The following is a 22,835-nucleotide window of genomic DNA, read 5'->3' as shown; positions in this document are numbered from 1 at the left end:
ATCCTGCACATTCCATCCTAGTTTTGGTGTATAAGCCTTTGTGGAGACATTTTGGCCTTCATAGCAGTTGGGATACTCAACATTTTCTGAATCTGAAATTTTAGCAGACGGCCACCTTCTCTTCTAATAAGGGACCAACATTGATGTTCCAAGGCTGAAAGATTTCTGAGGGATATCGTTACAAGATGCAGAGTGGATGATATCTTTTCCAGGAGAAGATATATGGAGATCACAAATTCAGAGCTGATCATCAATTTAGCTAGGGCCCTAAGTATCGAGCTAGCTTTGCATAATGATTATACAAACTTTCCTAAGAAAAAAGACATGTAGTTGACAAAAACAGAGGCACTGATTCACAGTCAACACCAACATTTTTAAATGCACTGTGATACGATAATATATATATTGGATTGCAGATTCAGTCCAATAAGAACAGATAAATAATGTGGTGCCCCAAATCTGCAAACCCAAGAGAAAACTATTGTAAATATTTACCTTTGTTTGGCAAGACCCTGGAGTCGAAGCCAATGGTTTTTCATTTCCTTTTGTTTACTAATCAGCTTGTCACTTAAGAAGGACAGATTTCTTTTGCCAAGTGGGAGTGAGTAAAGCTCCAGCGGCTAAAAAATTGATAATAAGCAGATATTGTAATATATAATCATCAGGTTTTTAGTTCTATCTTGTTTTTAATTTAGGGTCCCATCATGGTATGATATATATTAAATAAATAATAAAAGAAACATATGTACTCTGGGCTGTTACTATGCTGTAGCATTTAAAACACTCTTTTAATTAAAATGTCTCACTTTTCTAGTCACAATAAGCCTGCAAAATGGCTACCAAAATGAATAAATATGTATTTATAGCTGCAGACAAAGATGACAAAATAAATCACTAGGAATAAATAAAACAAAGCTGTTCCCTCCCAAATTCAAGCTTGTCTGGAATAGAAATCATTGTGACATTTTTTCTGCCCTAGGCCATTTTGGGACAAGGAGATATATGTTTCGAAGTGGAAAGGGAATAGAAAGTGACTTCTACTCTTTTCCTGTTACTAAATTGGCCCAGGATGATAATACTTGTTGTACCTACACTGTAGAATTAATGTAGTTTGACACCACTTTAACTACTATGGCTCAATGCTAAGGAGTCCTGGGAGCTGTAGTTTTACAGAATCTTTAGCTTTCTTTGCCAAAGTGTTCTGGCACATAACCAAACTAGAAATCCCAGGACACCATGTTATCAAGTCATGGCAGTTAAAATGATAATGCATTTGGGGGCAAAGGTTTTGCTCTTTTAGCAGGGGTTCAGTGAAAACTGATGTCCTCCAAGGTCAATGTAGCTCTTTAGTCTCCCACAGGTGTCTAGCCCCAAATTATAGGAATGAAAGTAAGTGTACATGGACAGTTTTTGCAATAAAACTTTTTGTTTGCACTACAGTCCAAATATGGTCAAGACTTTTCTATGGTTTTCAAGACACCATCACTGGGACTAAGCATTAGTGTAAGAACAAAGTTTCTCTTACTTAGAGAAAATAGTAATTCCATTCTCTGTTCTGTTTTTGAAATGTGTGCCTAACGGAAACATATATAGATCATTCACTAATACTCAGCATTGCTAACTACGGTATATTATCTTGGGTCATTACAGATTAATTATATTTCTGTTACAGACATAACAGTTCATCACACTAAAGCATCTACCCACTTTAAATCTGGTTGCTGCCACATGCAGAATACCATAGACAAATATCTTCACACATAATTATGAATAAAATAATGGACCCAGTGGGAGTGGACATGACATCGGAGTGCTGCATTCACTTGAAATGTTGCCTATAGAGGACACATTTCCTGTGGATGTGCTTGTAATAATTACCATATCCATTTCACAAGTCAATTACAGTTTAACTTTTACCTCCATTTTAGATTGAATGATACCAGTTTCTCTCTCCATTTCTTCATGTCTCCGGATTAGGTTTTCAGCACTTTCCACATCTTTCCCATAATCCAGTGCTTGAATAAGCGCAGTCTTGGTGAGTGGAGAGAGGCAACAAAAGGGATAAAATATTAGAACTAAAATCTTTTAAATAGTAGTAGCTGAAGAATTATAACTATCATTTCTGTTAGAAGTTATTTTAAATCATTCATTTTTACATGCACACAATTCAAAATACTTAAAATAATGCCCACAAATGTAAAAGAAATGAAGGGGAGTGTGTCCCTCCATGTTAATGCTGACCTGAAATTCTCATGATTCCTTACTAGCAGTTATGTAGACTTTTGCATATAATTACAGTAGCCTGCAGCTAGGTACAGCAGAGTCTCGCTTATCCAACATAAATGGTCTGGCAGAACGTTGGATAAGCAAAAATGTTGGATAATAAGGAGGGATTAATGAAAAGCCTATTAAATGTCAAAGTACATTATGATTTTACAAATTTGCCACCAAAAACATCAAATAGACAGAAAAAGCAGTTCAATACATGGTATCGTTATGTAGTAATTACGGTATTTACAAATTTAGCACCAAAACATCACAATATATTAAAAACATTGATTACAAAAACATTGACTACTAAAAGGCCAACTGCGTTGGATAATACAGAACGTTGGATAAGTGAGACTCTAATGTATTTCCAAACCTAGGAATCCAAATCACGAATGTAAGATTGATGGGAGATTAATCCCTCCTTACAATATCAAAACCAGTTTGTTGCTGCCTCTTCTTATGAGATTTTTAAAGTTAACTACAAAGTTGCCAAATAAGCATAACTTTAGCATTAAGTAACAGATACTTGGCTTGACAATGTGTCCTGCTTTGCTTGAGTTACAATGTGTCATTTGTATCACCTGGGGTTGGTTCCAGGACCTTCTGTGGATACCGAAATCTATGGATGCTCAAGTGCCATTATGTTTGGTGTAATAAAAATGTGTTACTTATATCAAATGGCAAAATCAATGTCCGTTTTTTGAAACTTTTATTTTTGAATATTTTCAAGTTGTGGATGAATCTATAGATACAAAATCTACGGATACAGAGCGCTGATTGTATTATCTTCTCATTAGGGCTGACTAATGCTGAAAGATATTAGGTGACTAATCATTATCTTTCAATCTTACAGGAAATTATTACCATTTCCAGCAAAGAATTCCACCAGGCTGGAAGCAGCCAGGCTTTGAAGTTGCATGGCCATTCAATGCTAATCAAGGTGGCCAATTGAAACATTCACACTTGCCTCAAGCAGACAAGAGTTCTTTCTCCCACCCTGGACATCCTACAGATATATAAACCCCACTTGGCTAATTTCCAACAGACCTCACAACCTCTGAGGATGCCTGCGATAGATGTGGGTGAAACATCAGGAGAGAATGCTTCTGGAACATGGCCATACAGCCCGGAAAACTCACAGTAACCCATTCCCATTATTTTATTAATTAGTAGAACACCCACAAACACAAAGATAAAAAATAGTTTAATTTGTTTAACTATAGGGCATTCTTCCTGATATTTCTCTCTTGTGCATATTACAATAATTTCTGAATATTTCTCAGTTTATTTGCATATCATTCCCTTCTGGGAATTAATCAACGAGACAATGGGAATGAACAGATCACCTTTTCAGTGATTCTCTCAGTGACATCATCAATTTCTCTGATTAAGGCATGGATCGCCAAAGCTTCTTCCAACTTTCGCCTATAAGTTTTTAGATCACCATGAAAACAGTTCCACCTATATTGGAAAAATATTTTAAAGACAATATTACAGTATCATTACAGTATTATTATAGTGCATAAAGTTAGGGATTTTTTAAAAATGAAACTAAATCAGACAGTGGGTTTTTTGAAGATGGGTAAACCCAAGGAAGCAACAGGTAAGAATCTTTGAAGTTCAGGACTTATTCTGTGTGAAAGGGCATGTAATTTTTGAGCAAAGAAGAGACAGATTTCCTGTTCAGATAATAATACTTTATATGATGAAGGCAACTTTCTGTGAGGAAAATTGAGTTTTCTGTGCAAAAAATAACTTGTTTGCATAGAAAAATACTCACATTGCAAATTCATTGTGTTGTTATACAGACCGGAAGTATGGGGACAAGGTAACACAAAGCAGGTTGAATGTATCCAGAATAAGTTTGTTAGCGCTCTTTTAGCCCTTCCCCCTGGGACACCATCTGCCTTGTTAAGGCTTGAATTGGATCTTCCCTCACTTAAGGCCAGAATGCATAAGCATAACATCTCTTATGGGAAGAGACGTCTGGAAATGGAAGATGAGAGTATAACAAAGCAATGCTTGATGGAGCAATATAGGTTGGACTCAATACTGGTTGGTGCTGCTCCATCAGTATTTTGACGGGTTAACAATCCTAATGCAGTTGGACAAGAAGGTGGTTAGAGATAAAATCTTTGAAATGGATGCATCTGACAACCTGCGGACTAGTAAACTGCAGGATTTCACCACTTAGTATCCTCTACTAAAGAGTGACCAATATTTTCAACAATACCTTCAAGTCTTAACATCTGTAGAAAAGCATTTAAAGCTCTGCACTTCCAAACAATGCCATCAGGCTGGCTAGAGGGAAGATATAGGGATCACTCATGCCAAATGACTTTGTATTTGTGGGTCAGGGGAAAGAGATGATTTAATACACTATCTGTTACATTACCCTTTGTATAATGACCCTAGAAACAATCTTCTGGGAGCCCTTTTGGAAGAAAGCAGCATGGCAACAGTCAGCAGTTATTTGTGACTTGTTAGTGGATTATTCCCAAAATATAACATTAAAAATTGTCACATTTACAGTTGCAGCCCAAAAAATCCAAGCTACATTAGTAAAGTCCATAGTGGAGGCTAGAAATGGAAATGGAGATAGTTTGGGATGATACAAATCAGACATTGTTATTGTTATCATGTCACTGCCACTGTAATTTTAAAGAGCCAGTATATAGAATAAGTTTTAATGTTTATATTGGAAAGTGCTTATTGTACTTTTAAAGGTTGAATATTATTTGATGTCATGGCCTATGGCTGGTACAGTAAACAATTCATTCATGCAAATTCATTGTATAATTATCCAATGGCTTTCTCACATAAAGAAAAAGAAGGATTACATTATTCATTCTTACCTGTAAGAATGAAATTTATTTACCAAGATTTACATATACACAATGTAAGCACCAGTGGGTGAATAAACTTCCTATTAGCTTCCATTTCCCTTTCTGCCGCCCTGAGTCCCCTCTCGGGTGAGAAGGGTGGGATATAAATGTTGTAATAAATAAATAAATAAATAAATAAATAAATAAATTTCTTACTTCCATAGGTATGCTTTGTATAAATGTACTTTTACATCTTGTTAAAATCTGAAGCTTTGTTAAAATCCAAATTACAGTTCTTCAGAACTAAAAACAAAATGAACACCTTGGAACAAAAGTTCTTGATGTAGAGGCAGGCAAGGATAAGAACATCAGACATGTCCATTCTGATCTTTCATACTCAAGATCATTTAACAATATAGCAGATAAGGTGCAAGGAATATAAGATCATCCATGTTTTAAACTACAATTCCTATTAATTATTACCAGCATAATCAATGGGGAGAGGTGAGAATTGGAACCCAGCAATGTAATAGGCCCTCTATGCCTCATTATTATTACCAAATACAGTGATTTATGGAAAATAAAACATATCTATAATATTTTTCCACCGGTACAGATCAGTAGAATGCCACTACAAACCTGAAATTGATCAGTTTTGACTGAACATTTTTCCTTCATTTAGACAAATGTATGGATTTCCACACATACCTCTCATTAAGCTGCTTTCGGCGCTGGTATATTGTTTTCATCTCTTCTTTATTGCTTCTCTCTAATCGCACAGCAATGGCATTGATGGCATTAATATGAGCATCATCCACTGTCACTCCCTAAAAGACAAATGCCAAAGAGAAACAGTTTTAGGCAACAAACCATACCCAGTTCTTGTAAGCTGAGCCTTCTAAAGCCGTATCTATGGCTCAGAATTGTATTGCTATATGTAAATATGTGCTATACCCAACAAATTCAGAATTCTTTTTGTACGGAAGTGACTTTTCCCCAGAACTAGTCTTCCCTTCTCCTAGACCACCATAAAATGGAATAGCATGAACATGCTTTCATCTCCACTGGACCAGAAAATGTGTCAGCTTGTGTAGGGGAAACTTGCCTTTGCCCTTGTGATTTGTTCCCAGCTCTATGATTTCAAATGAGATTGTTTTCTTTCTGTCTGATTTCTCCACTGTGCATGTATTACAACTATAAACTGGAAGCTAGATGCAACCTAATTATTCAATGATCATTGCCATCTACACTGCCACATAATACGGCATATGTAATGGATTAGTCTGTGGTGTTCCCATGATGATCCAGGCTAATCAATTAAAAATACTTGCAAAGCTTTCTCCCTCCAAAGCATTTTCAAGTGCCAAGTAGCTAAGATAAGCCTCCTGCCTTTATACAGAAGCTTTTCCTTTATTTTTAAGACCTTAACAGGGGCAGGGACAGGAGTGGGATACTGGCCAAACCCTCCTGTGCCAGTGGTGAATTGGCATTGATAGGGTACCCACACATGACACTCATGTCTGGCTACCGCCCAGCCACAAAATGTGAGGGGAAATCAGCATTTTAAATGTGGATTCATATCACATTTTGGCCAGTGTAGAAGGGCCATAGGTGTCTGACAACAGATAATTGCACCAGCCTGATTAATGCTATCACACCATCTTTAAAATCTTAAATCTGGACATTCGTTTACTATTTTCACTATCAGAATCTTTCTATTACTTCCTTTGTTTTAGTTTTGGTACCTTTATGCCCAGAACTTCCTGGTATCTTTGTGCTTCTTTCATAGATATAGTCAGCTTTTTACTCAATAAGACATGCTTATGTCCTCAATAATCCGGTTTCAGGGGTTTAAAACTTGCAAAACAGTACCAACCTGTAGTGTCATATCATGTAAATGCTGCACTGCTAAGAGTTGACAGGCCAGAGGAACAGTAAATTGTTCCTTCAGTGTTGGTTAGAGAGAGGCCATGTTTTGATTACTATTGGAGACTAGCATGTATGGTTTTGACCCACATCTCCCATTTAGATTGTTTTAAATCTCCAGATTCTTAACTTAAAGCTTTTGAATACTCCATTATATATAGATCAGTGTCCTATGCCAAAGTCTGAAGCTGTTGCACACTGTAATACATAGCAAAGGAATAATAATTAAGCAGGTTATTTTACACTCTAAGAATTCACTGGCTGAGTTAAAACTGAAAATAAAAGAATTACAATTTCTATAAGATGGTATAAACGGGTGTTCTTTTATATAGAACACATGCTTCGTCTAAAGTTTTGAGTAATCTTGTTTGTAAATCTAGTTTGGAAGAAAGTGGGAACAAACCACATTTACTGTCAGTTTTCACATTCAACAGCTTATCAAGTAGCTGTGTGATCATTAGCAAAATATTAAGCCAAATAGCAGTAACTGGAATAAAGCAGGGGCTTAACAAGAGGTAGATGAGGACTAGAATGGAAAGTTTTTGCTGGAATGGGAGCAGGGGGAGGGCATAAGAAGGGAAATACAGCAGGCACAATTGACCTTGAGGACATCACTTATATTGTATTTCAGGGAGATATTTAGGATGTCAATTACTCTGCAGAGTATCAGTTGCATTGTACTCAAAGGGAGAGATGGCTGAAAAGGGCGTGTGCTGAACTTTGGTGTTACATCGCCGTTATGAAGTATATTTGGGAAAGCATACATAGAAATGTGTTTGTGAAAATTGCAATGATAAAATTAGAATTTAAAAACATAATAGTCTGGAATATCAGAAAACAAAAGGATCTTATATCACATGGAGACAAACGAGAAAAAGTTTTGGAGATGAAATCTATGTACTTCTCATGTGAATAGACTCTTGTCTACAAAACCTTATGCTACCAACTTTGGTCTCTTTGTCTCTAAGGTGCAACAATTGATATAATTTGAATGTTTCAATTGCAATTTTTTTCATAATACAACAAACATTTTGACATGCACATATGGAGGTTTCTTTTCAGTTTGGGTCCAGACTATTTGAGAAAAATAGCTCTCTATACCAGTCTGCCCATGTTCTAGGATCAGTAGGGAAAGACTTTCTCTTGGATCAGTACCATGCCAGATACCTCTGGTGAAGACACTAGGGAAGGCCTTCTTACCCAGGAAATCCAGTTGGCCCCCTCCATGCAGGCAAAGACCTTTTTATTTAAGGGAGTTTTTGGTTTTTAGCATGTTCCAAAATGTATTATGTTAAAGCATTTTTCAATGCTGTTTTGAACTTGCTTTATAAATCTTGTGCTTTTTAAATAGAAATTTAATGGTGTTTTAACTTTTGTAGTAAGAGGGTTTTAAAATATATTGTGCTTTAAAAATGTTGAACACCACCCTGGATCCTGTGGGGGAAATGTGGGATATAAATTAATGAAATGATAATGATCATTATCATAAGCATATTTCACAAATAATGAGCAAAATAATAATATAGGTTGTCCTCAAGATCAATTGTGGCCTGTTATATTTTCCTTCACATGCCCATCCTGCACACATTCCAGCCAATACTTTTATTTATGAATGCAGCCTGCTAGAAAAATAGGTGCAGTTCCGGATCCAGTTGCTTTTGTCAGAATAAGCTTGCTGTTGCTGTGAAGTTTGCTTCAATAGTTCATGTCTGAAAGATGTCAAACAAAACTGGAATAAGCAGATGGTGTGCCACTGTTGCCAAACAGTGACTGGTGACAAGTGCTTGACACATTTCAATGCCCAAGTTAGCAAATCCATGCCCATGGGGCTGTATGATAAGTCAGCCATGATGACTCACCATCTCAGAGGCAGAATCTGAGAGGTCACAACAGAGAAAGATGAAACAACCAGCTGTCATGTCATGCTGCCTTTGCTCAAAGTGTTACTATATTTTACTAAATGCTAATGTTGTTTTGAAAGCTAATGTTGCCAGTACCGTATTACATTACTGTAATTACATTATATTAAATCCAATCAATTACACCTATCAAGGGATGGCATCAAATTTTAAAAGATGAAAGGGTTTTGATTCTGTTAACTTAATACTTTATAAATTGAGTATGAAAAACTATGACCAAGCTTTGGTTCATCAGCGTTTGAATGGCAAGAGCATCTCTACTCCCTGTGAGCTGATGTTAATGCCAGTCTTTCACATGGCAAACATAGAGTGCTGATGATATGTAGGCATCTATAAATGATCATGTGTGTATACCTGAAATATCTCAAGTTTTCCAAATGTCCAGGGGTATGTATACTGTTATTTAAAAATTCATATACATGATTATATGTCATCTATACAGTTGAATGTTTTACTAATTTACACATTAATCAGTCAAGCTGATATGAAGTATTGTTAAAACAATAAGTGCTACCTAGCCATGAAAGTTTAGTGAGTCTCTCTTACCCCTGATGCTCCTCGGAACTCATTCAATCTTTTCATAAGTTGCAGGCAATGTTCATAGTCATTTCCAACATCACCTATATTAATCATGACTTCCTAGGAAAAAGCAAAGAGTAAAATTAGCATTCTACACTGTGCACACCGAAGGTCCAGAGAGTCTTTCTGGTAACTTTCTCCATTTTATCCTGGAGATTAATTGTGGTCTGCATTTTTAAAATATCACAGTACTAAAAAAAACATCCTGGTCACAATATTTGCAGAACATATTTGCAGAAACAAAGATATGGAATGAAAACTGAATTCTCACTATTTTATATATTCATGTACAACTCTAGAAATTTTTGTAAAAAAAACACAACCCAAAAAACCTAGGTCAGCTTATCCACAGGAAATGTGAGTACTGTACCTTAACTCTTATATAAAAAAGAAAGCATATCCTTCTTAGAGGGCCCATCCAGACAGGGTCCAAAATGCATAAACTTGTGCGCTTTTACTGGAGGCATCCAAACAAAGCCTCCAGAAAAAACAAAATAATTCGAGACAAAGCAGGAAAACCCTCCTTTGTCCCAAATTAATTTGATACCTGGTAAGACCCAGATCTTTGATAAGACCCGGGTCTTTCCAGGTATGGGCTCAGTGTGGATTGGGCCTGGGGACCGTGTTATATGAAACCTGGGCCTAATACACAAAGCCCTCTCAATGTGCCCAAAAAACCTAGAGGGCACCAACCTCCTCCCCAAAACCCCCAAAAGAAGCCTGTAAAAATTAAAATACCTTACCCGCCTACCATTAAAGTACTTCTGGAATCCTCCTGGCATGTAGAAATGATGCACCAGGAGAGGGGGGTAAGGAAGAAAATTGCTTGTTGTCCCCCACCCCCATTCCCTGGCACATTATTTCTACACACCAGGAGGACTCCAGAAGTACTTTAATGGTGGTTGGGTAAGTTATATTAATTTTATGGGTTTCTTTGGGGTTTTTTGGGTGTCTGGGGGCCCTCTTGGAAGGTACCTGGAAGGTACCCCTCCAGGAAAGCACGAGTTTGTGGGGGGAGGTGTGGGGACTTAAACATGTGCCTAAGTGGGTTTTTTAAACCCTCTTTGGCACACGTTTAAGTGCTATCAGGAAATGGCCTGAGTAGAGTGACGAAAGGCAAGAGAGCTATCACAGGAGAACCTGAAAGAAGAACTTCCCTTCTTCCTTCTGTGCTGTGGAGCCATTTCTGGCATTTTTGAATGCTTGGGTGGGAAATTGGTAGTTTAAGCCAGGAGTGGTTGGCCCCCTGAGGTGGCATTAATACTGCCACCCTCTTTGAAGAATGACCCTCGACTTTTCCATGGGTCATATCAAGATGTGTAATTTTGATCCCAAAACCTGCCCTTGACTTATACACAAGACCAGTTTATCCACGAGTATACAGTAACTGAAAAATCATTGTGCTTATGAGGCCAAAATTATTAATAGTGAGAGGCCAAATGAAGGCTGTATCACTACGATAGGATTTCTTCTTATATTTGCTATAATGGATCTTTCAATCGAATTCGTTTATCAACGACTGCAGAAGACTTAGAATTATGTCTTGTTAGAGATAAGGCCAAAAAGCCACAGTTGTTTATTATGACACATTAAAGAATTTTGCAAAATAGTTGCTCACTAGATTTGCCATCAATTCTATGTATATTGGGTTAAAAACGAATGTATCAGAAATTCAACATAAAGCTTAAACTAAACAAGGCAACTTTAGCACTATTGCCAATTCTGTGAATGACTTATAAAAAGGAAATAGCAGCAACACAGCTGAGGAAAGAGGGAATAGGGAAATAGAAATTCCCAATCAACAACACAATTCTGTTACAGTTTTGATCCACCTTGGATTACCATGTTTCTCCAAATTCACATAATGGTGGATGTGCAAAGTGATATTGAGCCATGTGAAATCTGCAGCAAAGGAAAAAATGTTAAAGACTCCTGTCCTTTGCCAGGACCCTGGTCCGAATCAGACCCTGCCTCTGTATTTGCTATTCAATTTTAAAAGCAATTCAAAAAGACATCTGAAAAAGTCTATGTTTAGACAAGCACCATGTTCCTATACACAACACTAACATCTTGAGAAACTGGTCTGTTCTTCCCTAGAAAATGGTGGGCATGATATTTCTAAGGATGCAAAATATACATACTGAAACATTCAGGAGACTTTTCATTTTCTCTAGGAAACATTAGCATAAACGTTTTGGGAAGGTAAGTAGTGTCATATAGCATTAGCATTTTCAAATGATCATAACTAAAATGATGTTCTCTAATAACAATATTGGCCTGTGACTCGGAATGCCTGTCCTACCATTACAGAGAGCATGAGGAACCCTGATACACAATAGATGTTCAGGGACTCAGATGAAATGTAAAATATTGGAGGACTGAGCTGTGGATGTGGTCTGCTCCCTGACGTGGCCAGTCCACTGCCCAGAGATGTGATGGAAGATGCTGCTCTGTCACTAGCATCATATAATCACAGAGCTAGAAGAGACCACAAGGGTCTTCCAGCCCTACACCCTGCAATTCAGGAACACACAATCAAAGCACCCCTAGCAGATGGCCATCCACCCTCTGCTTAAAATCCTCCAGATGAAGAGACTCCACCAGACTCCAAGGCACCACACTCAGAGTCAGCAATACTGTAGAAGTGTCATTTAGTTGCCTGTCCTGTCAGCCTTTGGATATGGAATGGGAAGGGATGTGTTGCAATAGCAGATTCCCAGATTTATTTAGTGTTTAGACCTTATTTTATTTTATGGTTCTTTAATATTTAATATTTATTTTATTTAAGTGATATTTGTCTTTACTGTTTTAATGTAGCACAAATCCTATGTAAAATCATACTACATATTTTTGATATTAACATTGAAATCTGAAATATATACAGAAAGTCTTGTTCTTTGCTTCAGGCAGCAAAATGTCTCAGGTTGGCCCTATTGTGTTGCAAACAACCAGCAGAGTCTACTGACCTTGTCTCTAATCCAGGCCTCTGCATGGTCCACTTTTTGTAGAAACTCCAAGAAATCTCTACTCTCCTCAAGCATCTTTCCACGTGCAGCAACAGACTCTTTCAGCATCTCCCAACGTTCTTGAAGTGAGCGAGTTTTACGCCGAATCTCTCCTGACTTGGGATGATTCTGGCCTAGTAGGCCTCCTCCAATCTTCATTTAATAAGGAAGATTATTATTAATAATTATTAATATTAATTAATTAATTATTAATAAGGAAACAGTAACTAGTATTTTTGTTCTGTTGCTAATAAAACACAATTCCACAACATACAAGGCTAAATTATATAATGCATTAAATGTGCAACAACATTGAATATCACTTTCAAGGCTTTGGTCCAGGCAAGAGCAACTCTGGTAGGGACTCTGGGAGATGTCAACTTGAAGGACTATGATGTCAACTGAAAGATTACCATCTTCATACAATCCTCCATGCAAGTACAGTAGAGTCTCACTTCTCCAACATAAATGGGCCGGCAGAATGTTGGATAACCGAAAATGTAGAATAATAAGGAGGGATTAAGCAAAACCCTATTAAACGTCAAATTACGTTATGATTTTACAAATTAAGCACCAAAACATCATGTTTTACAACAAGTCTGCCACTTGTTTGGGAGTGTGGCTGCACTTGTGTTGTTGTTGGGTATGTTGGCCCGCTGCACATTGCTGCCTAGAGACACAGCTGTGGATTTGGGTAGGAAGCAGACTGCGTTGGATAATACAGAACGTTGGATAAGTGAGACTCTACTGTATTGAGATCTTTGAGAAAGACAATTCACAGGCACATCTAGTGGGGACGCAGAAAGTATCCTTCTCAGAGGATGTTCCCAGGTTCTGCAAGTGTCTTCTGAGGGAGGCTAGAATGGTTCCCTCCTTGGATTTCACCAGCATCAATTATCACTATTCACTCATACAATATATGAACATTTTTGTGCATGTAAACACACAAACATACTTCAGTAACCTGAAGTGTGTACACCTTGGGAATAAAGGTACATCTTAATATCTATAGATATGGCTTGCAGGAATTGCAGATCACAGCACATACATTCAACACCTACCATATTAACAGTAGCAATGAGATCCTCATGAGCCAGAATCTCAGTCTCAAAGACCTGATGCTTCTGAAGAAGCTTCATCTTGTCTCTCAGGTTGCTGGGATTTTGAAAAGAAGAGTCTTCCAGCTTTTGCATACGCTCATCTATCCAGCTCTCTGCCTGTCATCACACGAGACAATCAACATATTCAGCACTAAAAGAAAATGTTGTAACCTTTGTATAACACAAACATTATCTTAAGACACCCTTCCTTATGAATGAGAAAATGATCAAAAGCTTTGCAAACAACAATAATGGATATCTATCTGCATATTATGTTTGCCAAAAGTAGTAGAAGCTAAGATTCACACTGATGTTTTTATTATCTGAATGCAATGCATATGGAGAATATGCATGAATTTTCATTCAAGGAGAAGAAAATTCTTGTGAACTAATATTAAAAAAAATAATTTGCAGTGTTTTATAGCTTTACCAGAAAACAATGAAGTAAGAAAACTGTGTGCAAAACTAATTTCCTCAAAAAGTAAGGTAAAAATTGGTCCTTTGATTAATAATCAACATTCAAACTATTTCAGAAGACAAGTAATCATTTTATCTCTAGCATTTATGCAGCTGGCCCTCAACTAGGGATGGAATGGAAATTCATCAATATATTTTCCCAAATGAGATACAATTTGGCATTTCTGATCCTTCAAAAATCTTATACAGGAAGAAAAATGGAACATCAAAAGTTCCTGCAAATTGTGGGACTTTTTTGCCACAACATAAACTGCACAGTTTTGATAACTGCTCAAGATTTTGAAAAACTATGCATCTATCAAAACTTATAGTCTCAGGGTTTTTTCCCTATGTACAAAAACTACACAGCTTTCTGAGGAAAAAAACCACTTACCTGCTTGTGTTGTTTTTGCTATATATGTTTGGAAAGTACAGAAAATGAAAAAGAAAATTGCATACAACAGCCCTATATGAAAAACTTGGTGAAGCATTCAACAATGTGGCTGTATCCTTGGTCAGTTTGAAATTTACACAAGTCAGCAGAAAAGCTTGCAGCAATAACTTATGGCTACCTCCAAAAAAATGGATAATTTCACTCTATCAAATCTGCTGTGGTAGAACTGAAGCTTGAAAATATTCCCGTTTATATTTCTTTTTTAAAACTTACTAGAATTATGACACATATGCAAACTCCTTTATCTGAGAGGTATCTGGGTACGTCCTATCAACATTTTTGATCTTCCCTCATAAAGTAACATTTTCAAACTCTGAGCAGACTTCTGCTTATTTTCTCACCTCTGCTAGATTCTGGTAGAAGAGAGCCAACAGGAAAGCTGTCTTCAGTTTTTCTTGCCTGCTTTGAGAAAGTTCTTTGATGTGTCTCCTTTTCTCTAAGACGGTATTCAGCTTATGCTGGATTTGTTTGCCTTCTACTTCACTGTCCCATTGCAGCTTTTCTACTTGATATCGAAGAAGCAATTCCTGAGAATACAACAAATCTCATTTGTGGAGGTGCACTCTGCCTCTATGATACACCTAGTTAAGTGTTCTATACAAGAAAAGCTACTTTTTCTACTAGGAAAAAATGCAAGGCAAATCTTTAGCTCTCTAGAGCTACAGATTTGAAATTCAAAGTAATTAAATCTCAGGAAATCAAAGTGGAAATTTTGACATCACATTCCTTTTAATGAACTTGGCTGCTGTGCCAGTGAAAACCAAGTAAGATATATTTGGGCATCTTGGACTGTGTCTACATGGCCAAAATTATGTGAACTCACTGTTCCTCTGCTTCATAGAGTCCACATGTTACATGGCTGAATCCACAGTACTGAGATTAGCGTATTACACAAATCTAATGTATGCATCCTAATTTTGACAAGGTTAGCCAAAAAAAAGATGAGCATTAGATTTAGGTAAATAGGATATATTTTTAAAAATCTACCAAAACTATACACAAATGTTAATGTATAACCCCTTCCCTTCACCAGTCCAATGCAAAATGGGGTAGAAAAAAACTTTCTCTGAGAAGAAGAACTCACATTTCTATGATTAACTTCCAAATTCATGGGAAAAAGACTCATTAGCAGTGGTTTTTAATCTGTGGGTCCCCAGGTGTTTTGGCCTACAATTCCCAGAAATCCCAGCCAGTTTGCCAGCTGTTAGGATTTCTGAGAGTTGAAGGCCAAAACATCTGAAAACTCACAGGTTGAGAACCACTGCCTTAGAACTGCCTTTTCTGAATCAGCCTTGAAGTACAGTGTTGCATCTGTGCTTTTGATTTATTTCACTTGCTTTTCACAACACTACTAAAGACTTTAGTTGGCTAACATACACCAGTTCTTACAAAATAAACTGGTTATTCACCCACAACAAAAGTCTTCTTCTTAATATTTTATATAAAACTGTGTATGGTTTTACCTTTTCTTCTTGGGAGACCAGAATCTTCTCAAAAGCCTCATGTTTCTTGATTTGTTGCTCTGCCTCATCCACCGCATTCGCAAAGTCGCTGCTTTTCAAATGCATCTATGAAAAATTAGAATTACTTTTGGTCAGGATTATATCATAGGGTTATTGGGACTCCCCCCCCCCTTTCTTGAATATGAGTCAGCAAAGAGTAAACATTCAAGGGATTTGAGTACCTTCAGAGAAGGATACCTGTGTACGTTTTAAAAAACCCAGTTGTTTTCCAGTAGCCTTCGACTTGAAAAAAAGTATCTCTCATTGCTCAGAGGAACAGTAGCATGGAGATAGGTACTAACGGAAAGACATAAGAGAGAGTGACATTGGGTGCATCTACACTGCATAATTAATGCACCACTTTAACTGCCATTACTGTATTTTGGCGATGCAGGAGCACACTTTCTCAAAGGATGCTAAAGACCCTGTAAAACTACAGATCTTATGATTCCACAGCATGGAGCCATGGTAGTTAAAGTGATGCCTACAGTGTAGGTGCACCCATGGTTGCACATTGTATTATGGCAACTGTTCCATCACTGATATATCCCCTTGAGGTGTTCCATCTAAACAATGCATTTCAATTGAGGTAGGTGCTGTGTGTCTGCAGAGCCCGCAATATGCCCCCAACTTTGCACATTCAGCTAAAGGGGATTTTTTGTACATTTGTACATCTATGTACATTTTTTCCAATTAGAAGCACTATTAAAACCAGAGTTTCAAACATTCTGTTTAAGACTACAGCTCCCAAACTCCCCTGGATAGCATCTGCATCAGATCTTCCCACATGACAAGAAAAATCTACCAATGGAAGGAACAAATATTCTGGGGAAAACACCAATGGGCTAACCTAAAAGCTTCTGGAATTTGGATTTTTATTTTCCAGGCATAGTGCTTGAATAGAATTACTAGATATGTATAATCCAGGTTCATGAAAGATGCAGATGCTCCTTTTAAACATGTTTTTGGTGCCTATTTAAAATATACTGAATCAACAACCAATACCATGCATTTTGGATTAATTTTAAAGTATCTGTGAAATGTGATGTGACAATGGAAATGTTTGTAATGTGAAAAGGCAAGTAATATTTTCCACAGCGAAAAAAGCTGTTGGGAAAGTGTGTGCATAAATGTGAAAAATGATAATTAAGTGTGAGGATACATTTTTTCTTTCAGTAGAATTTGTAACACTTCACTTTTTAAAGAAGATCACACTCAAAATTAAAATGGAAACCACATCAATCTTGAACAGTGTTTTGCTTTTCTTTTTTCTTTTTGGCCAGTAGCATCACTTCAGTAGACTGCCAATGAGAGGTTCCAAAATACACATTTTAATGAGAGCTGTGAATCTGCTGCATACTTTTTACTGGTTAATTAGAGACAGCTACAATTAGTTGGTCCAGCTGGGTTTGGTTCTTATTTTTTAGTTATAAAGGGTCACATCCTATAACATCTGTGTACTAGTGGAAAAAAAATGGCTAGTGAAGTGCAGTTCCCTTTTCTCCTTGCAGTTCGTCACAAAGTTTACTCTGAAACATTTAAGAATCCTATGGAGAAGATCTGGATGGTAGATGTAAGAACTCAGGGAAAAAGCTCTGATAACACTGTTCATAGAACACACATTTACACTGATGATGTGTTCAAAGGCACACACACACATATACACACGCACACATGCACACATACACAAACACACACACTTGAATACCTGAAACCATGGATAAGAGCAACCCCAATATTTTGACTATACTTGGCTAGGGTCATACCATAAAATTGCAATGGAGGACTTAGAACCACAAACACATCCAGAGCAGGGCAGGGGTGGGGGGCAGGGTGGAATATTTTTGGAGCTTGAATATGTGAAACCGTGGCTGTTGAATCCATAGTTAATGGTTTGTACTGTATTTCATACTGGTTGCATAACAGGCATTTAACAAAACTTCTTTTATGTATGGAAAATTTAGCAGACATTTTGTTTACAGGACTGATTTTATACAACATGGGTTATTATGTATTTGATTTAAAAACTTTTTCACGGTAGGGCATGATAATGTTAGCATTCGATATTGCAGTACTGTAGCTATAACATACATTTAGTGGACAGAATAGACACATTTCAGTAAAACTTTAGCAGATGTTTACTGCTGTGCACAGAACACTTATAAAGCTCTTTGATCCTTCTATTCAATCACAGGAAAGAGACACCATAATGCAACCCCCAACACACACACACACACACAAAACACTACGTGCCAGTATATAGTAAGGAAGAGACAGCAATATTTGCTATAATATTTGTGCCTAATTAGTGACCAAGAGGCATCCTCAAATGACCAGGGTTTGTGACCTTAGAATTGGCAAGAGGGTATATCCTGCCTTTGCTCCATTGGGTTCAAGTTCTCCTCCCCATAGCATCCTCACAACAAGGTCAGGCTAAGAGAGAATTACTGGTCCAGAGGCACCTAGTGACCATTGTGTGAATCTGAACTCAGTCCAGCACTCTAACCACTGGATGGCAAAGAGTCATGGAGAACCTCATCATGAATATTGAAGCTGAAGATCAAGACAAAATATTTACATGAATGTATTTCTCCCTTATGCTTCAGACTATCACTTAATGTGGTTGCACCTTGGGTTAAACTAAATCAGGGAAAAACCCAAATTCTGCACCAGTTCAGACATCTCACCATCTAATCATACCTCCGGTGGCCAGTGGCGGCGACACTCCGCTTTGCTGGGGGGCGTGGGGAATCTGACGCCCCATGCCCCGCATTGCTTGGATCCAAGGGAGGGCGATCACATGGGGGAAGCATGAGTGCATGTGATGCATGCAGCTTCCCCCTATAGCTGGCATGGGCAAACGGCTGTTAGGAATTGTGGGAGTTGAAGTCCAAAACACCCGGAGGGCTGAAGTTTGCCCATGCCTGCCCTATAGACTGTATGGCAATATGGGAGCTCTTCCTGTTGCCCTGCTGTCTGCATGCCCTGGCTCTGCCCTGTTTCACCAATGGAGCCAGCACAACATCATGTGATTGGAGTCGGCTGGCTTTGTGGGTGGCTTGGGCTAAAACTGATGCATGCCACCAATTTTAGCCCAGTGTGATGTGCAGACACCCATAGCCAGCTCCTATGTGGAACCAGCTGCAGATGTCCCCAAAGCCATAACATGCTTTCCATGTTCAGGTGACCCAGGGACATGGGATGGTTGTTCCCTCCCGTCCCCTCCTTGTGTCTGCAACTGCAGCAGCAACACTGGGATGTACCTGCTGCTCAGCAGCCCCACTTCTTTCTTCCATGCCATGTGACTGGCAAAAGGGCCTAAGAGAAGGGGGCGTAGGGTTGCCATGCCTTAGGGTTGCCATGAGGTAGGAAGCCCCATTGCCACTGCAACTGGTGGTGACAGGGAGGGGGAAGGGGTGGCAGTTGGGCCCTTGTCCAGCAGCACCAAACCAGATTTAGTGTGGCTGGGCAGTAAGGACACCCTCCCACCACTGAGGTGGCTTAGGGTGTCCCTGTTGGGACTGAATGCGGGCTGGAACTGGTATTTTGGACACTGGTTCTGGCCACTTTATTTGTCCATGTAGAACCAGACTAAGCCCCAAACAGGACATGCCCCTTATAAAAAAGAGACAAGTCCTAGTCCTGTAAGGGATAAGATCACCCAACTTCAAATAAAGGACAGCTGACAATCCTAGTTCAGAAGTAAGTCTTATTGAATTCAATGAGGCTTTCCACGTGTTCTGTGGAAAATAAGGTTGTAATCTAATTTAGTTACACTTTCACCTCATTGAAATCGGTGTGACAAGTTGGTAATTACTTAGGTCCCACTAATTTCAGTGGAATCTAAATGTTAGTAACAAAATATTTTTAACCACATGTATTCACACTGCTTAGCTCTGGTAAAAGGATTACACTAGTACATTCCAGACACACCAAGAAAGGAATTTGTGGGTTTAAAACAATGAAACAATTTTGTTTCTATCATCACCAAGACATTTATTTTAGAAAAAAATTTATATGGAAACTAAATATTACACAAACGGATAGCACTATAGCAATGTCAAGACTCTTTTTGCACCCAACCCTATCTACATCAAAGTGGAATGCAGAAACTTTGGATGGTGGCTTATATGTTTGATCTAATATGAACAAGTAACAATCAAGATACTCTTCAGAAAAGTGTTCTTTCTCACAGAAAAGCAAAGTATGACCATTACACAATAGACTGCAGTTGAATGAAAATGGTTTTGGTCTGAGATTTTTCAACAGTTTTTTGACAGCTCAGTTAAATGCTCAGCTTCTTTGTGTTAGTTTTTTTAAAAAATGTTATTTTAATTTCACAGCAGCCCTTCTATACAGGGTTTCAAGTTGCACACCCCATCAACATGCTGAAAGGAATCATTGTAGAAAAGCTAGCTTGTGTGAAGCATATGTAAGAGAACAGTGTTTTGCGTTTTGCTTTTTTCAAACCAGTCTATCATGTGTGCCAAAGTCAAGGCAGGGAAGGTTTAAATTACCCCCTACCAGAAATGATACAATACTCCTACCACTGTTTTCAGATTTCTGCAATTCCAGATTAGTCAATGAGCTATTTATAGAGCAAAAAAAAATTAAACTGTCTAAGGAGTTTAATTTTCGGAGAAAACAGATTCCCTCCACCCCTCTTAAACAGACTATTAAATGAGTGACTACCAGCACCAGCAATAAATAAATGGGGAGAACTTTTACAATACCCTACCTAATATCAATCAGCTACTGGGATAAATTTGTTAAAACTCTGGAAAATTAAGCTATATATGTAGTACTCTGTCCTCTCCTGGAGCCTTCTCCTCATGTTCTCAAATCTGTTTGGTTTACTCTCCCCACAAGAGTTCAGAGAAGTTACTTTTAAAACTAGTTTACAACAATTGCAATGCTAAGGCCCTTACAGTAGTTTGATTCTGTTATACATATTACTATACTTTTAAAAAGTACTGTACCTTATCCCATTTCTCAAAAGGAACAAGAACAGCTTTAAAAAATCATTTCAAAACAACCTGAAATTTGTAAATCTTGACTATAATGCAACATTCAATATCCCTTCATCCAAACTAGTTGTCAATGTAACATCCATAACACTATGAAACACAGTTTTGCTCCTGGATTATAAATGTCATTTGTATTGGTTCTATCATAAAAACATGGAAAAGGTTTATTAAACTGCAACACATTTTGCTATAGTTTTTCAATGAATATCTCATCGACTTTCAAGCAATTCAACATAGTTTGTGGCCACAAAAATGAAGCTTCTGAACTATAGCAACTACAGTACTTTCAAAATATGTATCACACAATTAAATAGGAATAACATTTTCAAACCAGGAACAGATTTTTTTTCAAACTTTGTTACATAGTGTAATAGAGGGCAAGGCTGCAGCAAAAGATACAGCATGAGCCAGCAATTGAATCATTCACCTTGTACCATTTAGTGAGTCCACGTCTGTATAATTATTTTAAAAAGTAACCAAAGTTAGAGTGACATTACTAAAGGACTGAAGTTGTTCTTTAAAAAGTTACATCTTACTACAGTATTTGACAGAAAAAAGCAAACCATATTTGTTTTTCCATAGGAATACTAGAAGAAGTATAATTTATGAAACAATTGCGCCTAAAATCTGGAGGAAAGTGAACCTCCTGCAGAACCTCAAAATTCCTAGCAAAGAAATAAGAGTTCGGGTAAACATAACAAAAATACGTAGGAGATCTTTACTGCCCTCAGACAAAATCTGCAAAAACATAAACATAAAAAGAACAAAAGATGACCAGATACTAACATGATTTCAAATCTAACATTGTTTGAGAAATAATAGTTTGTATGGTGCTAAAATGGAATGGAAATCTTCACCACTTTTCTCCCAGATCCAAATGAAGCAATTTTTACAGAGATAGTTGGACACCAAATGTTCTCACCAGTTTTTTGCGATGCAGGATTTGTAGTGCAAGCTGGCACTTTTGATACAAGTGTAGCTTGGTCTGCATCCCCTACAGTGCCAAGTCCTTGGAAAGGTTTGGACTCTGAATCAGCACGCTGATGTGAAGGTTGGAAATCTGGACAGCAAACAGGATTTATGGACAGCGAGAATCCAGAGCCAATATAATCAGTTTGGAAATGTGGACCTTCCAGGTTTGAACCTTGTGTTTTGATGAAGACAGAAGGAGTTTGATTTTTTCGGAATTCTTTGATCACTTTAATAGGCACAGATGTCCAAGGAGTGGCAAGTATCAGGGTTATTTTAGAAATCTTGTGATGAGCTGGAATTATCCCAATGCTTGAGGTCTTTCCAAACTCTCTCCCAGTTGAATGATGATTCTGAAAGACAACCATATCTGGATCTAAATGTGCACCTTTTACCGTTCTTTTGCCAAAAGAGCTATCTCCTTGATTCATGGTAGCTGGAGACAACCATATTTCTCTGGAGACTCTCTGGTGTGGACCAGGACACTTATCAGTGGAAGTGACGTGAAACTGTGTAATTTGGAGATCTGACGAGCTTCTCGATGGGATAGCCTGCTGGGTCATCTGGGGTCCTGCTCTGAGAGTGGAAGATGCAGTTGAAATCTTGTTCAGATGAGGTAATAGAAGGCTGGAATAAGTACTGCTGCTTGTTTGAGAGGATTCTCTAAAAGGTTTAATTGCTATACGGCAAGTTGAAATATAGAGCTTGACTGAAGTATGAAGATCTGAATGTTGAGCACCACAATGATTGTAGTGATGGTGCCTTGGCTCTGAACTGCAGGGTGGAAGAACTGTATATGGGT

At 37.8% G+C, this 22,835-nt stretch overlaps 1 protein-coding gene across 1 annotated transcript in view; it reads right to left on the bottom strand.

Moving 5' to 3' along the window:
- The window catches only part of sptbn5 (spectrin beta, non-erythrocytic 5), a 108,766-nt gene that overhangs the window by 36,761 nt on the left and 49,170 nt on the right, over nt 1-22,835 (bottom strand). The window contains exons 32-40 of the mRNA XM_062967166.1: nt 15,999-16,103; nt 14,877-15,062; nt 13,587-13,742; nt 12,487-12,678; nt 9,488-9,580; nt 5,805-5,923; nt 3,618-3,732; nt 1,918-2,031; nt 496-620 (exon numbers count right to left, since the gene is read on the bottom strand). Coding sequence (XP_062823236.1) covers nt 496-620; nt 1,918-2,031; nt 3,618-3,732; nt 5,805-5,923; nt 9,488-9,580; nt 12,487-12,678; nt 13,587-13,742; nt 14,877-15,062; nt 15,999-16,103 — 1,205 coding nt within the window. The remainder of the gene's footprint in view (nt 1-495; nt 621-1,917; nt 2,032-3,617; nt 3,733-5,804; nt 5,924-9,487; nt 9,581-12,486; nt 12,679-13,586; nt 13,743-14,876; nt 15,063-15,998; nt 16,104-22,835) is intronic.

This window comes from Anolis carolinensis, chromosome 1 (genome assembly GCF_035594765.1).
Source record: "Anolis carolinensis isolate JA03-04 chromosome 1, rAnoCar3.1.pri, whole genome shotgun sequence".
In the NCBI taxonomy this organism is placed as follows: domain Eukaryota; kingdom Metazoa; phylum Chordata; class Lepidosauria; order Squamata; family Dactyloidae; genus Anolis; species Anolis carolinensis.
Note: the sequence above shows the minus strand (reverse complement) of the source record. Positions and strands in the feature narration are given on the sequence as shown.